General features: G+C 47.7%; 1 protein-coding gene across 5 annotated transcripts in view; it reads right to left on the reverse strand.

Moving 5' to 3' along the window:
- Positions 1 to 3,063, reverse strand: part of galnt7 (UDP-N-acetyl-alpha-D-galactosamine: polypeptide N-acetylgalactosaminyltransferase 7) — a 37,914-nt gene extending 34,851 nt beyond the window's left edge. For all 5 annotated transcript variants that reach the window (XM_084188517.1, XM_084188516.1, XM_084188514.1 and 2 more), the window contains exons 1-2: positions 2,622 to 3,063; positions 1,121 to 1,569 (exon numbers count right to left, since the gene is read on the reverse strand). In XM_084188517.1, the coding sequence (XP_084044643.1) occupies positions 1,121 to 1,569; positions 2,622 to 2,744 (572 nt within the window). In that variant the 5' untranslated portion in view covers positions 2,745 to 3,063. The remainder of the gene's footprint in view (positions 1 to 1,120; positions 1,570 to 2,621) is intronic.
- Between the last annotated feature and the right edge of the window lie 23,073 nt (positions 3,064 to 26,136).

A 26,136-nucleotide genomic window follows, 5' to 3' on the forward strand; every position in this document is an offset into this window, starting at 1 on the left:
ACAATGAGTCTTACAGAGCGCATAACTAAATCAAGGTGTTGCATGGAAAGCCAGCATTCTACCTACCAGTATACAAGAATGATGCTAAATTTCCACATTCTAAGTGGATAGAATGTGGCCTATAGAGACATGACTTAAAAAAAAAAAATCCTACTGCCTCGGAGCAGGTTCAACTTGCGTGACTGTTCAGAGTTCACTTGCCCCAAGGCAATAGGGCAAAAAATAACTTTATATTGAGTCACAAACTCACACCCTGAGCTCTTACCTTTTGATAGTCATCGAGGCGTGGCTTCGCTATTTTGGTTGTAGCGTTTGTGTCATATTTACATTTATTTTTGAAAGAGTTACACATGCTTGCATTTACTCACCAATTAGACTATAGGCCTAAGTGTTATTGAATATTTAATTATTAACAGTTTTGGTTTAAACTGCCTCGGAGCAGGCTCAACTTGCCAGACTTAAACAATGTGGGGGGGCTATTGGATTTTTTTCCAGTTTTGGTTTCAATAGCCTAACTGATCTTTCTGCCCCCCCCCCATTTTTTAAGTGAAACACAGACCATTTATTTTACTGATAACCAAAATTCTTTAGATTTGAGTTATCAGATCTTTCTGATTCCTCCCCTGTGCATAGGTAAAAGGGCAACTAATACTGTGTATGGCATGTGTGTCAATAGCTCATTTCGGGCAAGTGATCATAATCTTTAGGCAACCAAAAAAAACACTCCTGACTTCCCTGATGGGCAAGTGCCTTTCAGACCTTAATATCAATCCATGCATATATTATGATATTTTAAAATACATTTGTGAGAGGAATGATATAAGATTATATGGGACATCCAGTGAGATATTTAGAAGAGCCAAAAAACATGAGGCTGATGACAGTTCCTTTCCACATGTACCATTCCGATAGGCCTAGCTACATCTTTATTGGGACGACTACTAGTCTATTTAACACAGTACCACAAATCCATACAGTAGCCATCTACCTGGGCTCTAAGCCTCCTACTATAATTACACAAACCATTCCAATAGGCCTATGTCGAAAATAAAAAAGGTATACTATGACCCAGCACTATGTCTATCTGCCTGGATTGGGCTCAGGCCTTAATACTACTTACTCTTCATGGCGAATGTCGCTGATGGTCCTGTCTAGGGAGATCATGTCGCTGGCCACCATGTTGAAGCCAAATTCCTTGATGCTGGCCTGGGCTGCCTCGTGGTACTCCGCTCCAAGGACGAAGGGCTTTGCCCCCTCCCCAGGCCCATCCTGCATCCCGTGGGGCTCCGGCTCCTTGAGCTCAAAGTTCCCCAGGGTCCCCTTCCTTAGGATGGGTGCTGAGTAAACGTTGGTGTGCGGCTTAAAGGTGACATACTGTTTCTGGATGACGTTCTGCTGGTTCTGAGCACCGCCGGCTGGTTTGCCAGGATCCAGCTTGTCATCTCCTCTGTTCTTCTGTCGGATGGAGTCCAGGTTCACCTCAACCCCTTCGACGTGGGGCCAGGGGACCACGGGTTTGAACTGGTCAGCAATGTCATTCTTAGGCAAGAGGTTAGGGGCATCGCCCTCCTACATAGAATCAGAAAGAGGTTAGCTAGGCCTATTGCTTTTCCAAGGCCTAAAATGGAGGGTGTGATAGACTAAGATTATCAAGCAAGTTTAGTTTACAGCTGTAGCTACTAGCCTTTACAAGGCGTAAAAGGGTTAAACAGATGATCATGCTCTTCATCTAGGTTTGCAGGATCAGCAAAGGTCTTAATCTGCCCTACTTAACAGCTCAATTGGGTATCTAGTCCCCCAGCAATTAGTTTACAGTAGAATTCCTTTTCTGGCCACATTACGGTATGCACATGCGTTTATGTTCATGAGGTTCACATAAAACATAGCTAGCAACATTGCATAGTTAAACAAGATAAACAAACAATGCCGTGGAATTTAACATAGTATCACTTATTTGACAGAGGCAATATAAAGCTTCTGTGCGGGTCTTTACAGGTGAGTTTAGCTTTAGGCATGCATTATTAACGTAACTAGCTAGCTTTCCAGGCATTCGTTTTGGCTACGTGTCATTTCAACACTAAACGTTTTTACAAGCTTGGTGGTGTATTTTCATACAATGATAGCTATTGCGAATTCGTGAGTAATAGTAGACAATGTGAACGAGAGACAGCTAGCAGGCTAAAGCCTTCCGGGTATGTTTGATATTATTGTCGTCAAAGCATTTTAAATATGACCTAACGCAAGCGGAAATTCAAGAATGAGTGGGGTTCAATGCAGGAACGCTAGCCAGCTGTAGCTAACGTTAACTGTCTGATTAACTATTTAACGTTAGAGACCAAAATGCACAAGCAAATGGTAGCTAGCAAGACTGTCATGAAGTCCAAATGACATTTTTGCACTCAACGTTACAGTGGCTAGCTAAAATAGACCCAAACGCTAACAATCTCCATGACAACGACTCAGACTGGCTTGCTAACTAGCGACTTTAGCAACATGGTTAGCTAACGTTAGCCAGAATGACATGCCAAAAATGTTATAGCATGCATAGCTACAACAAAACACATAAAAAATGTAATGGTAACGTTAGACCAATAGAAAAGTGGTTGTAATTGAAAACCTACCCGTTTAGCAAAGGGATTTTCGTCGTGCTCTTTCGGTGAAAGGGAAGACCAAAGCGCCACAAGACCTAAGAATGTGCCAATAACTATTACACTACGAAGAATAAATCCAACTCTTAACCTCATTTTGAAAATAAGACCATCTACGAGGTGCTAGCTAACCCCGTTACTCCGTGGCACCCCTGCCTGCCAAAGCCAGTTCCAACCCCAAATCGAGCCAACCGTGCGCCTCTCTTGATCGAATCCCTCGTCAGCATGGAGCTGCTCTCTCTCTGTCAATCACACCGCGCTAATGCGAGCAAAAGTTGTAATATAAGGCATGCCTATGATTTCTAGAACCATGCAATCTTATCGAAATTGGAATGCAGGTTGAAAAGGTAGACGGACACACGGATGTGGACCAATCAAAACCAGGAAACCGCAGGCTTGTTCGTTTAGCTGATCGTATTTGCATAACAATAAAACATTGCCACATTTCGGTAGGTTATCACCACATATACAAGTCTTTGCTATTACAGATAGGTCCTTGATATCCGGGATCCTGGGACGTCCCAACTCTTACGTCAACCCATTGAAGTTGAAATGTAAATGTTTAAGGGTTGGGGTTGTTTGGTAAGGGTTATGGTTTAAGGTAGGGACGTCCCAGGATCCCGGATTGCACTAACATTACAGATTGTTCCATCATGCGCGGAGCCAACCAGGGGCAACATAACTGAACATTTTGTGAATGCCAACCTCACAGATATGTCACCTAGCTTACCGTCACCATGTTTTCAACAGTGCTGCCTTTTGAATATGTTTTGGTACCTCTGGGGCCTAATGCTGGTTTCAAGTATTGACATGTGTATTTCAGTCACATACTGTATGTGATTTTCCATTTTATGCACAAAATAACATGAATCAATTTGAGATGTAAAACATTTTAAAAGCATACTGTAGGCCTCTGCTACTTAAATATCCTGGAGGTGTCAAACTGTTGACTCAAGTGTGTTCCAGAGATATAGGTCAGTGGAGGCTGCTGAGGGGAGGACGGCTCATAATAATGGCTGGAACGGAGTAAATGGAATGGCATCAAACACATGGAAACCATTGATTTATTTGATACCATTCCACTCCAGCTATTACCATGGGGCGGCGCACAATTGGCCCAGCGTCGTCCAGGGTAGGGGAGGGAATGGCCGGCAGGGATGTAGCTCAGTTGGTAGAACATGGCGTTTGCAATGCCAGGGTTGTGGGTTCGATTCCCACGGGGGGCCAGTATGAAAAATTAAAAATAATAATGTATGCACTCACTAACTAAGTCGCTCTGGATAAGAGCGTCGACTAAAATGTAAAATGTAATGATCCCATCCTCCCCAATTAAGGTGCCACCAACCTCCTGTATAGACACACACAACTGACTGGTTCTGATACACGCCCCTACTTTTATTTTTTAAAGTTCTGACCAACAGATGCACATCTGTATTCCAAGTCATGTGAAATCCATAGATTAGGGCCTAACAAATTTATTTGAATGATTTCCTTATATGAACTGTAACTCAGTTCATATAACTGTAAATCGTTGAATATTTTTTGTTCAATATACAATACTCTTAGATATGGAATGAGAGGGTACTAAATGCCAAAATGCTAAATGTTAAAATGTATATTCTATTCTGCACGGCACTTGTAACGCCAAGGTAGTGGGTTCGATCCCCGGGACCACCCATACACAAAAATGTATGCACGCATGACTGTAAGTCGCTTTGGATAAAAGCGTCCGCTAAATGGCATATTATTATTATACTGCCATTTACATTGTTCATATTCTTATCTTTTATTATTCTTATTGTTGTAGCATTGTGGAGAAGGACCATGGAAGTAAGCATTTTGTTGGAATACGTATACCATGTACCTAATACAACTTGAAACCAGATTGAAATGATAGTAAAATGTTACATTTATTGAAAATGTGCATCTGAAAATACTTTACTGATTGTATTTTTAATACCACCCATGGGATATTCCCTTTTTGGCAATGTTTGAATCGCTTAATAGCAATACCCTATATCAGAGATGGGCAACTTTGATGGGGGTGGGGGCCACAAGAAACAGAACTCACGAGGGGCCGCAGTGGCTCGTGGGTCTGCTGCCTCCCTCATGACAGCAAAGAGAACATTTAAGTTTAAAGTACATTTTCTGCAATTCTGCACATTTTGCTATGGGGCGGAGAGAAATTAGCATTTCTATAGCTAATTTCCTGCATTTCTACACATTTTGCCATAGGGTGGAGGCAAACGTTTGCAGTTTTTAATATGATAACCGATGATCAATGGACCCCACCCTGGTTGGTAATTCAACAATGTTTACAAGGTTAGATAGCTGGCCGCTAGACTAACTTACCCATCTAAAAACATTTAGCTGACATGGGCTAATTGACTGACTGCTGAGACACCCAAATTTCGAAATTCTATTATTCTAACTCTCAAAAGGGAGGCCACAAGTTGCCCATTTCTGCCCTATATTAACATAAGGTGTGTTGCAGACAGCATTGAGGTGACTTGACATTCCACATCAGCCTCCTACAAAGAAGCAAAACGTGTTTCATAAAATAAAGTGGGATAGTGATGCGAGGCATGATTTGAAAGACAGTAGAAGGGAGGGGAGATTTGATGGCATGTAAGGTCGGTAAAGTTGTGTGGTACAAGTTGTGATAAAATGTGGTTCCGGAGGATACAAAATGGGAGCTACAACATACATGACTGACCAGTGCCATAACTAACATGATAATATAAAAAGGTAGCCTATACAATATACATAAACAAGCTAAAATAAACAAGGATATGGAACATGCTGCACTGCAGGAAATATACTAGGCCTGAGCAGACGTCAGGTCAAACTATGGGCTTGCAAACAATCTATATATAGGTTCTACATTACTATTAAACATTATACGCCACTTACTTTTAGTAAGGCCACGCTCACCAACCCAATGGCCCCAATAAAGGAATTGTCTGCCACCACAAACACTGAGGTACAAACAAGCTGCTTATATACCAGAGGAATGGTGATTAGCAGAGTGAGTTCAGGTGTGGTGAATTGGAAGAAGAGGGGGCATGTCCAGATGGTAATTTAATGGTTGGAGAGATGGTGTGATCCTTCAGAACAGTTATTATTATGAATCATATAATAACTGCTCATTTACAGAGTATCTTATCGCTTTCTCACTTTTGGCAAGGTCTCCGTATCAAGAGCAATCTATGTAATATCTAAATAGACTAACACATTTATGTGAATTATAGCCTATGTTATGTTTTATATCAGTTTTGGAGCAAAATAGTAGAATCACAAGAGAGAAGATGCAGTGGTGAATACATGGACACAGCTGACCTCTAGTGTCCATTTATGGTAACTACAGAACGATTAGTTACCGGAGTGTAACTCCAGTTCTATGAGTGGAGCGGAGCCCCATAGGGGAGCTCTGCTCCTAGTGGTTTACCCTCTGCCCTAAGGCAGCAACAGCCTGAAACAAATTTATGCACACACCTGCAGCCAATGGGAGCACAGGTGTCCCTATAAGAGGGGATGCCTCCCCTCAATCAGCCTCCCGAGATATTATCTTCAGCGAGACTAGAGAGGGTCGGCAGGGCCTTAAGTCCTATGGGGCTCCGCTCCACTCATAGAACTGGAGTTACACTCCGGTAACTAATCGTTCTATATCGTGGAGCTCCGCCCCATAGGGGAGCTCTGCTCCTAGTGGTTTACGGCGGAGCGTAGCGCTCCAAAATGTACTCCCTGCCGAGCATAACACTTCCCATTAAAAAATGAAAAGGTCAAGCCTAGCAATGGCTGCAACCAATTCCCGCAGTACTGCAACTAAGAACCCATACGGGCGTCACAATATACCGTGTCATCGGTTAAAGACCCGCCCCACCTAGTTCAATGGCAATGCCACTGACTAGTGGGCAGATCACCAGAATAGAAGCTATACTAATCTGTACTAGCAGATAGACGTGCCTCAATATCCTGTGAAAACACTACCGACCACTAATGGAATGACACCAATTGTCACTCTACATTGTGTATACGGTAGACCGCCTCACTCACTCAATGGAATCCCAGAGATTAGTGGGCAGGAACAAAACATAGGTCATACTAAACTGAACAATCAGATAGATGACCTCACATTCTGTCAAGTCAATACATGCCTCTACTGTACTGAACCTGTCAGTCAAGAGTCATGCCACAAGATATGCTTTCCTATCCAAAGCGGACCTGATAGAAACCTGTGTCCATCGTCCTGCTTTTTCTCTCTTTCTAGCTCAAGATTCCCCTTCAGCTATGCTGAGTACAAATCGAACCAGAGAGATAGAAAGCCTATCTATCAAAAAAACATGTTTTCCTAACCAAAGCGGACCTGATGGAAACCTGTGTCCACTGTCCTGCTTTATCCTCTCTTCCTGGCTCAAAATCTCCTTTCAGCTTTGCTGAGTACAGACCGAGCCAAAGAGTTAGAAAACATATCTATCAAAAATACGTCTTCCTAACCAAAGCGGACCTGATGGAAACCTACATCCACTGTCCTGCTTTTTTCCTCTCTTTCTTGCTCAAGATCTCCCTTCAGCCACGCTGAGTACAGATCGAGCCAAAGAGTTAGAAGACATATCTAAGAGATAGAAACGGATAAATGGAGACGGTGTTGACCATGACGCTGCTCTACAAATATCCTCTACCCCTGTTCCTCTGAAAAGGGCAGTAGAAGCTGCTACTCCACGAGTGGAGTGAGCTCTGATACCCTGAGGCAATTGTCGCCCCGCTGCCTCGTAAGCTGTCTCAATGCCTTCACAAAGCCAATGAGACAATCGCTGTTTTGAAAGTGGTCTACCAAATGCAGCCGCACCGTGACACACAAACAGCTGAGGCGATGACCTAATCGCTGCTGTGCGCTCAACGTAACACGCCAAAGCGCGCACTGGGCACAGACAATGAAGCTTTTCCTCACTCCTCTCCCCATGAGGAGGGGGAGAAAAAGCCCACAACTCCACGGTCTGTGATCTATATGCACTGCTAATAACCTTCGGCACAAATGCCGGGTTAGGACGTAACACCGCTCTGCTCAGATCGCCATTAATGGCAAGGCAGTCGGGTCTCGTCGACAGAGCACACAAATCACTGACACGCTTAGCGGTAGTCAAAGCGAGCAACAGTGCCGTCTTGATAGACAGCATCTTGAGGGGTATTTGATTCAATGGCTCGAACGGCGACTTACATAGCGCTTCGAGTACCAAAGCCAAAGCCCACTGGGGCAGCGTGGCTCTAGGCATTGGCCTAAGCCGCCGCGTTCCCAATAAGAGACGTTTCACTAGAGGGTGGCTGAACACATTCGTTCCGCCAAACCCCTCATGACCAGCTGAAATCGCCGCTGCAAACACTCTAATGGTGGAGGGCGATTTCTGCTTATCAAACATAAACTGCAGAAAAGAGAGCACACTCTCAACCTGACAGTTCATGGGGTCCACACCCTGTGTGTCACACCATCGTGAAAAAACGTTCCATCTGCTGGTATACATCCTAGAAGTGGAACCGGCTCGTGCACCCTGTATGGTTCTGATCACTGCATCAGATAACCCATGGCGCCTCAACCTGTCCCATTCAGGAACCAAGCCTTCAGTGGTTGGCCGATTATGGGCCACTGCCCTATCGAGCCTCCCGCCTGGGTCAACGCGTCCCGTCGATGTGGAATTGGCCAAGGTGGCGCAATCAACATCTGACTCATCTCCGCAAACCACGGAGCCCCTGATCGATCGGGGGCTATCAATATTATTGACAGCCCTCCTGATCTCACCCTGGCTAGCAGTGGGAGAATGAAAGACAGCGGAGGGAATGCATACATGAGAACTTTCGGCCACGGGTAGTGCGCGAATGCGTCTCTTCCCAGTGGTGGTTCGTCCTGTTCCCTCAGGGAGAACCATAGGGGACATTGCGCGTTCACGCGTGACGCGAATATATCCACCTCGGCTCTCCCGAACTGTCCCCAAATTTGGAGAACAATGTCCGGATGCAGACACCACTCATCGTCTCGAGGACCCCCTCTTGACATGAGGTCTGCTCCTACATTCAAGTAGCCCGGAATGTGTGCTGCTCTCAACGAGCGAAGGTGCTTGTGAGCCCACAGCCACAATTCCTCTGCCGCCCTGTGGAGAGCAGGAGACCTGACTCCCCCCTGGCGATTTATGTGAGCTACTGTGGTCCGGTTGTCTGACCAGACCAACACATCGCGACCCCGAAGGGTAGGCGCGAAGTGGGTCAGAACCAGTCGAACCGTTTCCAACTCCAAGAGGTTTATGTGACGACCTGATTGAGGCCACACACCTCCTATCGCTTGAGTCTGACATGTCCCTCCCCATCCAGTCAGAGAGGCATCTGTAAACACTGGAATGTAGGATGACACCTTGCCCATCGGGACTCCGTGCGTGAGAACGCTCGGATTCCTCCAATAGTCCAGGTCTGCTCTTAGCGAGAGAGGAACCACCACCAACCGATGACGTTGACGCACTGGGTCTAGTCTTAGTTGGGCGAACCATCGCTGTATTCTGCGCATGTGCAGAAGTCCCAGCGGAACCACAGAGTGGGCTGATGACATGAGACCCAAAAGTGACATGATCGACAGCGCCGTCACTGTGCGATTCGGACGACACTTCCTCAGGGCTAGCAACAATGCTACCCTTCGAGGGTCCGAAATTCGAGGCCCTCATCATTACAGTGTCTAGCTGTAGCCCCAGGTAGACAATCTGATGACTGGGCCAGGGCGCGCTCTTTTTCCAATTCACAGCGAACCCCAGACCTGTGAGATGAATCACCGTCTGTGTTGTGTGAGTGAACGCCAGCTCTGCTGACGGGGCGAGAACCAGCAGGTCGTCTAGGTAGGCTAATAGCCGTATCCCTTGACGACGCAACGGTTCTAATGCCGCCTCTACACATTTGGAAAACGTTCGAGGTGCCAGGGCGTACCCGAATGGCATCCTCGTGAACTCGTACGCCACCCCTTGAAAGGCGAACCGCAGAAACTTCCTGTGACGCGATTGTATCGGCACATGGAAGTACGCGTCCTTTAGGTCTATGCTTGTACAAAAGTCTCCTTTCTGGACTCATTCCAGTAGACGTTTTGTCGTCAGCATTCGGAAGAGCCGTTTGGTTATGCTCTCGTTGAGAATGCGTAAATCCAAAATCGGCCTCACTCCCCCCGTCTTTTTGGGCACTAGGAAATAAGGCGAATATAGCCCTTTGTTCCTTTGCTCCCGGGGAACTACTGTGACCGCCTCCTTCGCCAAAAGTTCCGTAATCTCTGACATCAGAGCGGCCACTTTGTCTGGCGTTTTCATCACCGTCTCCACCACTCCCCTGAACGGGGGTGGGGTCCGATGGAATTGGAGGGCATAACCCTTCTGCAACGTCTGTTCTAGCCAGCGTGAGAGGGTACAGCTTCGCTGCCACTGCCCGCAATGCAGAGAAAGCGGGCGCGCACGAAGCTGTGGTGCATCCAGTAGGAAGGACCTGTATTCCTCTATGGCCCTCGCCGCCGCTATTTCCCAACACTGGGTTGGTGGAATAGCCCAAGGCGGGCCCCCCTCGAAAGGGAGAGGAAACATCAGCACGTTCTGAGAGAATCGGAGGCCTTGATACGTCAGTTACGTCTGTAACTCTAGTATTCCGGCCCTCCGTGAACGTAGCACGGGCTTGAGCTGCACTGACTGAGGTATTAACCTGAGACAGAGCGCCCTCCCCGGATAGCAATTGCGTCATCATGTCATTGTCTGACTGAGACTGCTGCTTGCCATGAGATCCGTCCACTGCAGTACTCAACAGTCTGAAAAGTGTGGTCTCTAACTGGTACCACAAGGTGGCGCCACAATACCTCTTTTTCACTGGTCTCATGAGGTTGCTCAACTGCACACTCTAGGTGTGGTGAGCTGTACTCAGAGTAGTGAGTATTGTTACGTTCTGAATTAACCGGGGGCGCCCATACATTGGTTACACCTGTAACTCTAGTATTTCGGCCCTCCGTGAACGTCGCACGGGTCTGAACTGCGCTGGCTGAGGCGTTAGCCTGAAGCAAGGCGTCATTCCCAGCTAGCGGCTGCGTCTTCATGTCATACCTAGACTGAGACAGCTGCCTGCTATGTGATACCTTTACTACAGAGCTCCTAGGAGTCTGTAGTAAAAGGTCTTTATTAGGTGAGCTAAGGCTACGCCTTGCTACCCTTTTCTCCTTCCTCTCCTGTGTGTGTTCAACTACGCACCCTCGGTGGGTTGAGCTACACTCAGGATGGTGGGAGAAATACATAGGACGTGAAGTACTCTGCAATGTGTCATGGAAAAAGGGCTCTTTTGTGACAATGTCAGTGGGAGCCAACTCTTTATTCACATAACAATAAACATTTCCCTCCATGCCCTGAACAATAGGGTGGGGGGGAACAGTGGGCTCTGTCGCGTCCAGCGCCGAGCCGCCATCCGTCCTCTCCCCCTCGTCCCGTCATTGGCGCTGTCGTTTCTGGCTGACCTTCTGGTGCTGCCAGGACGGTTTCGTGACGACCTCTCTCGCCGGCGGAATCGTCGCCACCACTGTCGTCGCTGGGGGGGCCAAGCCCGCTCGCCTGCTGTCGGTGGTCGGCGCCTGTCGCCTGGCCCGTCGCCTCCCTGTAGTTTTACTGGGGGCGTTAGAGGTTGACGGGTTAGTTGAAGCCCGACTAGACTTGCCTGCCAACGGCAGGTGTTTAGCCAGGTGCTTCCTCTCCTCGTCTAGCTTGCCGAAACGCTCCGTTGCCTCTTTAACGGCGACCCCAAAGAGGCCCTCGCTAGAGACGGGAGCGTTCAGCAGCGAGGCTCTGTCCGTCTCCTTCATGGCCATCATTGACAGCCAGAGGTGACATTCCATGACCACCGAGGTGGCCATGGACCGGCCTGCGCATATCGCTGACGCCTGTGTCAGGTGAAGAATAGCGCCAGAAATCCTGGACGCCTCTTCAACCTCCTCGCTGGTCAACTCAGACCTACCCGTTGTTAGACGGGATAGGGAGGCCGCGAGGAGGGCAATGTTGTTAGCCGCTGACACAGCCTGGGCTCCCAGCGTAAAGGACTTCTCAGCCAGCTGTGCTGTGAGTCTGTCCTTTTGTGCTGGTAAGGTGGCTTTCTTGGAGGCCGCCCAGAGACTCGAACCCGGCACTAGATACGCCGCCATGGCGCTCTCGAGCCTAGGGATTCCCTTGGCAGCCCACTCATGTCCAGCCACTCTCGTGAATGGGGTGTACACTCTGGCCGGCGAACGCGCCGCCAGGGGTGTATCCCACGAGCCCTCGACATATTTCCCGAGAGAAGGCATAGCAGGAGCCATTGGCTCAGCTGCCTTTCTCGGTCGAGAATAAGGGCCGCCCTCCATCATGTCGACCTCCACGGGGGGGGAACAGGGGGCAGCGCTATCTCAAGTCGATTCGCGGCTCTCTCAATGAGTCCGGGGAAGTCCGAACGCAGAGAGGCCGCTGCGAAGGACAGGGCTGCTGACGTAACAGAGCCCGTGTCGTCATCGCACAAGGAGCCATAAGACCTCTCACTCCCCAAAGGGAAGGGGGTCTTGAAGGTTGGCGCCAGAGGGTCGGATTGTTCCATTGGAACATCCATCTCTGCGTCTTTCTCCTTGTCATCCCCTGAGTCAGCACTGTCCGTCGACGCCTCTGAAGCAGAGGCGAGAAGAGACAGTACATCCTCTAGGGGGATATCCTCCCTAAAAAACGCCCAACGCTGCTTCCTCACCTTCATAGGAAGGAGGGCGCAGGAGGCGCAATTAGGGGGATTGCCGGTCCCTTCCTTGGCATGCTGTGGCCCCAAACACACAAAACAGAGGTCGTGGGGGTCCGCAGATGCCATAGAGGTACATCGGCACTGAGCCCTGAAAAGGGCTTTTGGGGGTGGAAAATCTCCTGGTGTGCTCATATTAGAAGACGTCGATGGCTGGCTCATCGACGGCGATTTCTTCCTGAGTCTTCTCTTCATCTCTTCTTGGCTTCTTCAGTCTAGTCGTCCAGTCGCTGAAGATAATGGGAGGCTGATTGAGGGGAGGCATCTCCTCTTATAGGGACACCTGTGCTCCCATTGGCTGCAGGTGTGTGCATAATTTTGTTTCAGGCTGTTGCTACCTTAGGGCAGAGGGTAAACCACTAGGAGCAGAGCTCCCCTATGGGGCGGAGCTCCACGATATAGAACAAATTACTAAAGCTGACTGACTGACAATTATGAATACCTTCAATAGATTAGATTCATAAACAGGGAATTAAGACCCAAGTTAATGGCGAGTAAATGGAACTGAATTCCATTTTGATGCATTTTTCTCTTTACTCGTATTCTGACCTTGAACTAATGCTGCATTCGTAAACAAGTTGGAATTGGGAATTTACCAGAAACGACTGGGAAAAATCCACTTGAATGCCAACCGGTAATTCATTACTAGTGGGAAACTCATCTATCATTCTGAGTTCCCACTTCTCCCACATGCTGACCTCTGATGTCACCTGCTACCGATTGGCAAACGTACTGCAAATTGAGAAATCATAGACTAAACTTAATAAAAATAAGAAACTATACTATGAAACAAAGATAAATGATATAAAGAATGATAGTAAAAAGCTTTGGAGCACCTTAAATGACATTTTGGGCAAATTTCAGCTCCATTATTTATTGAATCAGATGGTTCTTTCATCAAAAAACCCACTGATATTGCCAACTACTTGAATTAGTTATTTTTCCATTGGCAAGATTAGCAAACTTAGGCATGACATGCCAGCAACAAACGCCGACACTACACATCCAAGTATAATTGACCAAATTATTAAAGACAAGCATTGTAACTTTGAATTCCGTAAAGTGAGTGTGGAAGGGGTGAAAAAAGTATTGTTGTCTATCAACAATGACAAGCTACTGGGGTCTGACAACTTAGATGGAAATTTACTAAGGATAATAGCGGACGATATTGCCACTCCTATTTGCCATATCTTCAGGCCTGGAGGGAAGTAAAAGTAATTCAGCTACCTAAGAATAGTAACGCACCATTTATTGTCTCAAATAGCTGACCAATCAGCCTGTTACCAACCCTTAGTAAACCTTTGGAAAAAATGGTGTTTGACCAGATACAATGCTATTTTACAGTAAACAAATTGACAACAGACTTTCAACACGCTTATAGGGAAGGACTTCAACAAGCTCAGCACTTCCACAAATGACTGATGATTGGCTGTGAGAAATTGATGATAAAAAGATTGTGGGGGCTGTTTTGTTATTCAGTGCAGCTTTTGACATTATCGATCATAGTCTGCTGCTGGAAAAACTGATGTGTTATAGCTTTACACCCCCTGCGATATAGTGGATAAAGAGTTACCTGTCTAACAGAAAACAGAGGGTGTTCTTTAATGGAAGCCTCTCCAACATAATCCAGATAGAATCAGGCATTCCCCAGGGCAGCTGTCTAGGCCCCTTACTTTTTAAAATCTTTACTAAGGACTTTGAGTTAAGCCAGTGTGTCTATGTATGCGGATGACTCAACACTATGCACGTCAGCTACTACAGTGACTGAAATTACTGAAACACTCAACAAAGAGCTGCAGTTAGTTTCAGAATGGATGGCAAGGAATAAGTTAGGCCTATATATATTTCAAAAACTAAAAGCATTGTATTTGGGACAAATCATTCACTAAACCCTAAACCTCAACTAAATCTTGTAATGAATAATATGGAAATTGAGCAAGTTGAGGTGACTAAACTGCTTGGAGTAACCCTGGATTGTAAACTGTCATGGTCAAAACATGTAGATACAACAGTAGCTAAGTGTCACACCCTGGCCTTAGTTATCTTTTCCATCCAGGATTTCCTCCCAAGTCCAAGACCCTTTACCTTCCAAAATCTCCTCCCATGTCCAGACCCTTGGCTCCTGGACACGCCGCTTGGTCCTTTGATGGTGGGTAATTCTGTCACGATCGTCAAGCATAGAGGAGGACCAAGGCGCAGCGTGTGCAAAATACATCTCTTTATTTTGGAAGAGAGAAAAACACGAAACCGAACACTATCCAAAACTTACAAAACAACAAACGACCGTGAAGCTAAATAACGTAAGTGCACACGCTGCGCCTTGGTCCTCCTCTATGCTTGACGATCGTGACACTAAGATGGGGAGAAGTCTGTCAATAATAAAGCGCTGCTCTGCCTTCTTAACAACACTATCAACAAGGCATGTCCTACAGGCCCTAATTTTGTCTCACCTGGACTACTGTTCAGTCATGTGGTCAGGTGCCACAAAGAGGGACTTAGGAAAATTACAATTGGCTCAGAACAGGGCAGCACGGCTGGCCCTTAAATGTACACGGAGAGCTAACATTAATGATATGCATGTAAATGGCTCAAAGTGGAGGAGAGATTTACTTCTTCACTACTTGTTTTTCTAAGAAGCGATGACAAGCTGAATCGGGCAGCCATGCATACCCCACAAGACATGCCACCAGAGGTCTCTTCACAATCCCCAAGTCCAGAACAGATTATGGGAGGCGCACAGTACTACATATAGCCATCACTACATGGAACTCTATTCCACATCAGGTAACTGATGCAAGCAGTAGAATCATATTTAAAAAACAGATAAAAATACACCTTATGGAACAGCGGGGACTGTGAAGAGACACACACACAGGTACAGACACACGCATACACACACAAACGCTAGTACATGCACTCTACACACACATACACTACCGGTCAAAAGTTTTAGAACACCTACTCATTCAAGGTTTTTTCTTTGTTTTTACTATTTTCTACATTGTAACTACATCAAAACTATGATATAACACATATGGAATCATCTAGTAACCAAAAAAGTGTTAAACAAATCAAAATATATTTTATATTTGAGATTCTTCAAATAGCCACCCTTTGCCTTGATGACAGCTTTGCACACTCTTGGCATTCTCTCAACCAGCTTCAGGAGGAAGTCACCTGGATTGCATTTCAATTAACAGGTGTGCCTTCTTAAAAGTTAATTTGTGGAATTTATTTCCTTAATGCGTTTGAGCCAATCAGTTGTGTTGTGACAAGGTAGGGGGGTATACAGAAGATAGCCCTATTTGGTAAAATACCAAGTTCATATTATGGCAAGAACAGCTCAAATGAGCAAAGAGAAACGACAGTCCATCATTACTTTAAGACTTGAAGGTCAGTCACCAGAGGAGACTGTGTGAATCAGGCCTTCATGGTCGAATTGCTGCAAAGAAACCACTACTAAAGGACACCAATAAGAAGAAGAGACTTGCTTGGGCCAAGAAACACGAGCAATGGACATTAGACCGGTGGAAATCTGTCCTTTGGTTTGGAGTCCAAATTTGAGATTTTTGGTTCCAACCGCTGTGTCTTTGTGAGACGCGGTGTGGGTGAACGGATTATCTCCACATGTGTATTTCCCACCGTAAAGCATGGAGGAGGAGGTGTTATGGTGTGGGGGTGCTTTGCTGGTGACAATGTATGTGATTTATTTAGAATTCAAGGCACACTTAACCAGCATGGCTACCACAGCATTCTGCAGCGATACGCCATCCCATCTGGTTTGGGCTTAGTGGGACTATCATTTGTTTTTAAACAGGACAATGACCCAACACACCTCCAGGCTGTGTAAGGGCTATTTTACCAAGAAGGAGAGTGATGGAATGCTGCATCAGATGACCTGGCCTCCACAATCCCCCGACCTCATCCAAATTGAGATGGTGTGGGATGAGTCAGACCACAGAGTGAAGGAAAAGCAGCCAACAAGTGCTCAGCATATGTGGGAACTTCTTCAAGACTGTTGGAAAAGCATTCCAGGTGAAGCTGGTTGAGAGAATGCCAAGAGTGTGCAAAATTGTCATCAAGGGTGGCTATTTGAAGAATCTCAAATATATTTGGATTTGTTTAAAACTTTTTGGGTTACTACATGATTCCATATGTGTTATTTCATAGTTTTGATGTCTTCACTATTATTCTACAATGTAAAAATAGTAAAAATAAAGAAAAACCCTTGAATGAGTAGGTGTTCTAAAACTTTTGACCGGTAGTGTACATTGTAATATTGTTGTATGGTGGTATTATACATTTTGTATTGTAGATACAGTGGGGGAAAAAAGTATTTAGTCAGCCACCAATTGTGCAAGTTCTCCCACTTAAAAAGATGAGAGAGGCCTGTAATTTTCATCATAGGTACACGTCAACTATGACAGACATAATGAGGAAAAAAAATCCAGAAAATCACATTGTAGGATTTTTAATGAATTTATTTGCAAATTATGGTGGAAAATAAGTATTTGGTCAATAACAAAAGTTTCTCAATACTTTGTTATATACCCTTTGTAGGCAATGACACAGGTCAAACGTTTTCTGTAAGTCTTCACAAGATTTTCACACACTGTTGATGGTATTTTGGCCCATTCTTCCATGCAGATCTCCTCTAGAGCAGTGATGTTTTGGGGCTGTCGCTGGGCAACACGGACTTTCAACTCCCTCCAAAGATTTTCTATGGGGTTGAGATCTGGAGACTGGCTAGGCCACTCCAGGACCTTGAAATGCTTCTTACGAAGCCACTCCTTCGTTGCCCGGGCGGTGTGTTTGGGATCATTGTCCTGCTGAAAGACCCAGCCACATTTCATCTTCAATGCCCTTGCTGATGGAAGGAGGTTTTCACTCAAAATCTCACGATACATGGCCCCATTCATTCTTTCCTTTACACGGATCAGTCGTCCTGGTCCCTTTGCAGAAAAACAGCCCCAAAGCATGATGTTTCCACCCCCATGCTTCACAGTAGGTATGGTGTTCTTTGGATGCAACTCAGCATTCTTTGTCCTCCAAACACGACGAGTTGAGTTTTTACCAAAAAGTTATATTTTGGTTTCATCTGACCATATGACATTCTCCCAATCCTCTTCTGGATCATCCAAATGCACTCTAGCAAACTTCAGACGGGCCTGGACATGTACTGGCTTAAGCAGGGGGACACGTCTGGCACTGCAGGATTTGAGTCCCTGGCGGCGTAGTGTGTTACTGATGGTAGGCTTTGTTACTTTGGTCCCAGCTCTCTGCAGGTCATTCACTAGGTCCCCCCGTGTGGTTCTGGGATTTTTGCTCACCGTTCTTGTGATCATTTTGACCCCACGGGGTGAGATCTTGCGTGGAGCCCCAGATCGAGGGAGATTATCAGTGGTCTTGTATGTCTTCCATTTCCTAATAATTGCTCCCACAGTTGATTTCTTCAAACCAAGCTGCTTACCTATTGCAGATTCAGTCTTCCCAGCCTGGTGCAGGTCTACAATTTTGTTTCTCGTGTCCTTTGACAGCTCTTTGGTCTTGGCCATAGTGGAGTTTGGAGTGTGACTGTTTGAGGTTGTGGACAGGTGTCTTTTATACTGATAACAAGTTCAAACAGGTGCCATTAATACAGGTAACGAGTGGAGGACAGAGGAGCCTCTTAAAGAAGAAGTTACAGGTCTGTGAGAGCCAGAAATCTTGCTTGTTTGTAGGTGACCAAATACTTATTTTCCACCATAATTTGCAAATAAATTCATAAAAAATCCTACAATGTGATTTTCTGGATTTTTTTTTCTCAATTTGTCTGTCATAGTTGACGTGTACCTATGATGAAAATTACAGGCCTCTCTCATCTTTTTAAGTGGGAGAACTTGCACAATTGGTGGCTGGAAAACAGCGCCGGAGAAGATGGCTGCCGTTTTACAGCCCTCTAACCAATTGTACTATTATGTGTGTTTTTCCGCATTATTTGTAATTTATTTTGTACATAATGTTTCTGCCATCGTCTCTTATAACCAAAAAGAGCTTCTGGATATCAGGACAGCGATTACTCACCTCATATTGGACGAAGATTTTTTCTTCAACGAGGCGGCTGCGAAGGATATCATACAGACACCCGACAAGGCCCAAATCCCCGTCATTCGCGTGAGGAAGAGACGGAGATATCGAGGACGGAGATCGGGGTGCCTTGTAAGGATCCGACGGCGAGCGAGTAAACTGCCTCTTCCATCAATCCTATTAGCCAACGTTCAATCTTTTGAAAATAAAGTGGACGACTTAAGATTACGGTTATCCTACCAACGGGACATTAAAAACGGTAATATATTATGTTTCACCAAGTCGTGGCTGAACGACGACAATGATAACATTCAGCTAGCAGGCTATACGCTACATCGGCAGGACAGAACGGCTGACTCCGGTAAGACAAGGGGTGGCGGTCTGTGTATATTTGTAAACAACAGCTGGTGCACAAAATCAAATACTAAGGAAGTCTCAAGGTTTTGCTCGCCTGAGGTAGAGTATCTTATGATAAGCTGTAGACCACACTATTTACCAAGAGAGTTTTCATCTATATTCTTCATAGCTGTCTATTTACCACCACAAACCAATGCTGGCATTAAGATTGCACTGAATGAGTTGTACAAGGCCATTAATCAACAGGAAAACGCTCATCCAGATGCAGCGCTCCTAGTGGCCGGGGACTTTAATGCAGGGAAACTTAAATCCGTTCTCCCTAATTTCTACCAGCATGTTAAATGTGCAACCAGAGGGAAAAAAACTCTAGACCACCTTTACTCCACACACAGAGACGCATACAAAGCTCTCCCTCGCCCTCCATTTGGCAAATCTGACCATAACTCTATCCTCCTGATTCCTGCTTATAAGCAAAAACTAAAGCAGGAAGCACCAGTGACTCGGTTAATAAAAAAGTGGTCAGATGACGCAGATGCTAAGCTACAGGACTGTTTTGCTAGCACAGACTGGAACATGTTCCGGGATTCTTCAGACAGCATTGAGGAGTACACCACATCAGTCACTGGCTTCATCAATAAGTGCATCGATGATGTCGTCCCCACAGTGACCGTACGTACATACCCCAACCAGAAGCCATGGATTACAGGAAACATCCGCACTGAGCTAAAGGGTAGAGCTGCCGCTTTCAAGGAACGGGACTCTAACCCGTTTCTTAATCCAAGACAAAGGAGATGATTGTGGACTACAGGAAAAAAAAGAGGACTGAGCACGCCCCCATTCTCATCGACGGGGCTGTAGTGGAACACGTTGAGAGCTTCAAGTTCCTTGGTGTCCACATCAACAACGAACTATCATGGTCCAAACACACCAAGACAGTCGTGAAGAGGGAACGACAAAGCCTATTCCCCCTCAGGAGACTAAAAAGATTTGGCATGGGTCCTCAGATCCTAAAAAAATTCTACAGCTGCACCATCGAGAGCATCCTGACTGGTTGCATCACCGCCTGGTATGGCAACTGCTTGGCCTCTGACCGCAAGGCACTACAGAGGGTAGTGCGTACGGCCCAGTACATCACTGGGGCAAAGCTTCCTGCCATCCAGGACCTCTATACCAGGCGGTGTCAGAGGAAGGCCCTCAAAATTGTCAAAGACTCCAGCCACCCTAGTCATAGACTGTTCTCTCTGCTACCGCACGGCAAGCGGTACCGGAGTGCCAAGTCTAGGTCCAAAAGACTTCTCAACAGCTTCTACCCCCAAGCCATAAGACTCCTGAACAGCTAATCATGGCTACCCGGACTATTTGCACTGCCCCCCCACCCCATCCTTTTTACGCTGCTGCTACTCTGTTAAGTATTTATGCATAGTCACTTTAACTCTACCCACATGTACATATTACCTCAACTACCTCAACTAGCCGGTGCCCCCGCACATTGACTCTGCAACGGTACCCCCCTGTATATATAGCCTCCCTACTGTCACTTTATTTTACTTCTGCTCTTTTTTTTTTGTTTTTTTTTTGTTGTTGTTTTATTTTTTTATTAAAATAAATGCACTGTTGGTTAAGGGCTGTAAGTAAGCATTTCACTGTAATGTCTGCACCTGTTGTATTCGGCGCATGTGACCAATAAAATTTTATTTTATTTTATTTTATTTGACTAAATACTTTTTTCCCCCACTGTATGTAGTGGTGTAATAATGTTATATGATGTACTGTTTTATATTTTGTTTTATGTGTAATGTAAGTGCCTTAATGTGTTTGGACCACAGAAAGAGTAGCTGCTGCCTTGGCAGCAGCTAATGGGGATCCCTAATAAATACAAATACAAATACCTACTAAGGAAATTACCTCGATAACAGCATTTCCGGCAGTTAAATGCAACAACAAAAACCTATTAGTATGTTTTTGGAACAGTATAATTTGTTTACAGGCATGATAGCTGTACTTCTAGTTTATGGTTTATGCAGCTTGTTTGTCATTAGCCAAGCTGCGTTTATCAACGAGTTCAAAGCACGTGAACGCATCCAACTGGTATTTATGACTTCACAACTGGTACATTTCCACCTCCCACTTGGTTACGAACGCAGCATTAAGCATGGGGAAACGCATGAGCCAGCTGTCATATCTGTCGTGGATGTGGTGGAGGAGTCAAGCGCAGGAAGCAGAGGTAGTCCAACAAGACTTTAATAATGTCCCAAAACAAGAGTACAAGCCCCGACCTCGAAAACACGGAGAGGTGAGGAACAATACGCACACGCGTAAAACACTCCAAAAGGGAAAAATGACACGGAAACACAAACACGTATCAAAACCACGGAGCAACGGACAACCACACACAACTACCCTAGAATAATGCATGGAACTTATAAGACAAGTAATCAACTCTAAAACAAACACAGGTGTGACAGACAGACAAAAGCAATGGAACACAGAAACATAGAGCGGTGGCAGCTAGTACTCCGGGGACGGCGAACGCCGAAGCCTGCCCGAACCAGGAGGAGGAGCAGCCTCGGCCGAAACCGTGACAGTACCCCCCCCTTGACGCGCGGCTCCAGCCGCGCGCCGACCCCGGCCTCGGGGACGGCCAGGAGGACACGGACCCGGGCGCGTGGGATGCCCATGGTGAAACTCCGTCAGGAGGGATGGATCTAGTATGTCCCTCCTGGGCACCCAGCACCGTTCCTCCGGACCGTACCCCTCCCACTCCACGAGATACTGGAGACCACTCCTCCGGCGTCTCGAGTCCAAGATGGTCCGGACTCTGTACGCCGGGACCCCCTCGATGTCCAAAGGGGGCGGAGGGGTCTCTCCTATCTCCTCCTCTTGGAGTGGGCCAGCTACCACCGGCCTGAGAAGAGACACATGGAACGAGGGGTTAATATTTTTATACTCTATAGGCAGTTGTAATCTGTAACACACCTCGTTCAATCTTCTCAGGACTTTGAAGGGCCCCACAAACCGCCGACCCAGCTTCCGGCAGGGCAGGCGGAGGGGCAGGTTTCGAGTCGAGAGCCAGACTCGATCTCCCGGTGCGTACACCGGTGCCTCACTGCGGTGACGGTCGGCGCTCGCCTTTTGGTGACGGATGGCACGCTGCAGATGGACATGGGCAGCGTCCCACGTCTCCTCCGAGCGCCGAATCCACTCGTCCACCGCAGGGGCCTCGGTCTGGCTCTCGTGCCACGGTGCCAGGACCGGCTGATACCCTAAAATACACTGGAAAGGTGTTAATCCGGTGGAGGAGTGGCGGAGAGAGTTCTGGGCCATCTCTGCCCAGGGGATATACCTCGACCACTCCTCCGGCCGGTCCCGGCAGTAGGACCTCAAAAACCTACCCACATCCTGGTTCACACGTTCAACCTGCCCATTGCTCTCTGGGTGGTACCCCGAGGTAAGGCTAACCGAGACCCCCAGGCGTTCCATGAAAGCCCCCCAGACTCTGGAGGTGAACTGGGGACCTCGGTCAGACACAATATCCTCGGGGACCCCATAGTGCCGGAACACATGGGTAAAGAGAGCCTCAGCGGTTTGTAGGGCAGTAGGGAGACCCGGCATGGGAAGGAGACGACAGGCTTTAGAAAACCGATCCACAACGACCAATATGGTGGTACTCCCCTGGGAGGGAGGTAGGTCAGTTACGAAATCTACCGAGAGGTGGGACCATGGTCGTTGTGGAACGGGCAGGGGATGTAGCTTACCCCTGGGCAAATGTCTAGGCGCCTTATACTGGGCACACACAGAGCAGGAGGAGACATAAACCCTCACATCCCTAGCTAACGTTGGCCACCAGTATTTCATGCTAAGACAGTGCACGGTCCGGCCAATACCTGGATGTCCAGAGGAGGGTGATGTATGAGCCCAATAAATAAGACGATCGCGGACCTCGAGCGGAACGTACGTCCGCCCCACAGGACACTCGGGGGGAGTAGGGTCGGTACGCAGTGCCCGCTCGATTTCCGTATCGACCTCCCATACTACCGGAGCCACCAAACAAGATTCCGGCAATATGGAAGTAGGCTCGTTGGACCTCTCCTCCGTGTCATACCGCCGGGACAGTGCGTCTGCCTTAACATTCTGGGACCCTGGGATGTATGTGATTTTAAAGACAAACCTGGTTAGGAACATATTCCACCTAGCCTGACGAGGGTTCAATCTCCTAGCTGCCCGGATGTATTCCAGGTTACGGTGATCAGTCAGAATGAGAAAAGGGTGTTGAGCCCCCTCAAGCCAATGCCTCCACACCTTTAGGGCTTGGACTATGGCTAACAACTCCCTGTCCCCGACATCATAGTTACGCTCCGCCGAGCTGAGCTTCTTCGAGTAGAAAGCACAGGGGCGGAGTTTAGGTGGCGCGCCGGACCGCTGTGAGAGGACTGCCCCAATACCGGTCTCGGACGCGTCTACCTCAACCTGGAATGGTAAAGAGGGATCCGGATGCGCCAGCACCGGAGCCGAGGTGAACAGGTTCTTAAGCTTGATAAATGCCCTGTCCGCCTCAGCCGACCACCGCAAGCGAACCGGACCCCCCTTTAGCAGGGACGTAATGGGAGCTGCAACCTGTCCAAAACCCCGAATAAACCTCCGGTAGTAATTAGCAAAACCCAAGAACTGCTGCACCTCTTTTACAGTGGTTGGAGTTTGCCAATTACGCACGGCCGATACCCGGTCTACCTCTATCTCCACACCAGCTGAAGACAACCGATAACCCAAAAAGGAGACGGACTCCTGGAAGAACAGGCATTTCTCTGCCTTGACATACAGGTCATGCTCCAACAGTCGTCTCAATACTCGGCGCACCTGGGCTACATGCTCGGCTCGTGTAGAAGAGTACACCAGGATGTCGTCGATGTACACTACTACACCCTGCCCATGCATGTCCCGGAAAATCTCGTCAACAAAGGATTGGAAGACTGACGGAGCATTCATTAACCCGTATGGCATGACGAGATACTCGTAATGACCCGAGGTGGTGCTAAATGCTGTCTTCCATTCATCCCCCTCCCTAATGCGCACCAGATTGTACGCGCTCCTGAGATCCAACTTTGTGAAGAATCGCGCTCCGCGTAATGACTCCGTCATCGTCGCAATCAGTGGCAGTGGGTAGCTGTATTTAACTGTAATCTGATTGAGACTACGATAATCAATACACGGGCGCAATCCCCCGTCCTTCTTCTTCACAAAGAAGAAACTCGAGGAGACTGGGGAAGTAGAGGGCCGTATGTATCCCTGTGCCAAGGACTCGGCTATGTATGTCTCCATAGTCGCTGTCTCCTCTTGAGACAGGGGATACACATGACTCCGAGGAAGAGCCGCTCCTGTTTGGAGATTTATCGCACAGTCCCCCTGTCTATGAGGAGGTAGCCGTGCTGCCCTCGATTTGCTAAACACGAGTGCTAAATCCTCATACTCGGGGGGAATGCGCAGTGCGGGCACTTGGTTCGGACTCTCTACCGAGGTCGCCCCTACGGAAACACCTAGACATCTCCCTACACACTGAGCAGACCACTCCATAAGAGCCCTCTGTTGCCACGCTATAGTAGGATCATGGGTGCTTAACCAGGGAAGTCCCAACACCACGGGATACGCAGGAGAGTCAATCAGATAAAACTGAATGCTCTCCTCATGACCCCCCTGCGTCGTCATAGTCAGTGGTGCTGTGACCTCCCTGATCAGACCCGACCCCAACGGCCGGCTGTCTAGTGCGTGGACAGGAAATGGATTGTCTACCGGCAGAAGGGGAATCCTTAACCTATTACAAAATGCCCGATCAATAAAATTCCCAGCTGCGCCTGAATCTACTAGCGCCTTATGCTGGGAATGAGGTGCCACCTGTGGAAACCTCACAGGAATACTCATGTGACCAACAGAGAGCTCTGGGTGAGTGGGGCGTCTACTCACCTGAAATGACTCCCCAGTGCGTTGCCTGTTGTCACCTCCCCTAGGAGACCCTCCCCAGCACCTGGCCGCAGTGTGTCCTCCACGACCGCAGGTGGTGCAGTGGATGGCCCCCCTCGGGTTCCCCCTCCTCCTCTCTCTAGCGCCAGCACCCCCTAGCTCCATGGGAATCGGCTCGGGGGCGCTGGAGGGTGGACTGGACGACCCCCACTCGGGACGTCCGCGGGTAGCCAGCAGGGTATCCAGACGGATGGAAACGTCCACCAACTGGTCGAAGTTTAGGTTGGTGTCCCTGCAGGCCAGCTCCCTACGAACGTCCTCGCGTAGACTACATCGGTACTGGTCGATGAGGGCCCTCTCATTCCACCCCGCATCCGCTGCTAGTGTCCGGAACTCCAGTGAGAACTCCTGTGCGCTCCTCTTCCCCTGTCGGAGGTGGAATAGACGCTCTCCCGCCGCTTTCCCCTCAGGAGGATGATCGAAAACAGTCCGGAAGCGGCGAGAGAACTCCGCGTAGGTGATGGTAGCGGCGTCTATTCCCCTCCATTCAGCGTTGGCCCATTCCAACGCTTTGCCGGAGAGACAGGAGATGAGGGCGGAGACGCTCTCGTATCCCGAGGGCGCCGGGTGTATAGTGGCAAGGTACAGTTCTACCTGCAGGAGAAATCCCTGACACCCGGCTGCAGAACCGTCATATGCCCTCGGGAGTGAGAGCCGAATGCCACTGGGTTCCGGTACTGAGAGAGGAGGACTGGCCGTTGGTGATGTGATGTTGTAAAAGTCCTCAGTGTTCACCAAACGGCGCAGGGTGTTGGACACCTTGTCCATAGCGGTCCCGATTTGCTGGATCATGGCGTCCTGGAAATTTAGCCGTTCCAGCAGCGATTCGGGAGATGCCGCTGATCCTGCTGACTCCATGATGGTGTGTGGTTCTGTCATATCTGTCGTGGATGTGGTGGAGGAGTCAAGCGCAGGAAGCAGAGGTAGTCCAACAAGACTTTAATAATGTCCCAAAACAAGAGTACAAGCCCCGACCTCGAAAACACGGAGAGGTGAGGAACAATACGCACACGCGTAAAACACTCCAAAAGGGAAAAATGACACGGAAACACAAACACGTATCAAAACCACGGAGCAACGGACAACCACACACAACTACCCTAGAATAATGCATGGAACTTATAAGACAAGTAATCAACTCTAAAACAAACACAGGTGTGACAGACAGACAAAAGCAATGGAACACAGAAACATAGAGCGGTGGCAGCTAGTACTCCGGGGACGGCGAACGCCGAAGCCTGCCCGAACCAGG

Source organism: Coregonus lavaretus, assembly GCF_964263955.1.
Source record: "Coregonus lavaretus genome assembly, contig: SUPER_35_unloc_1, whole genome shotgun sequence".
NCBI lineage: Eukaryota > Metazoa > Chordata > Actinopteri > Salmoniformes > Salmonidae > Coregonus > Coregonus lavaretus.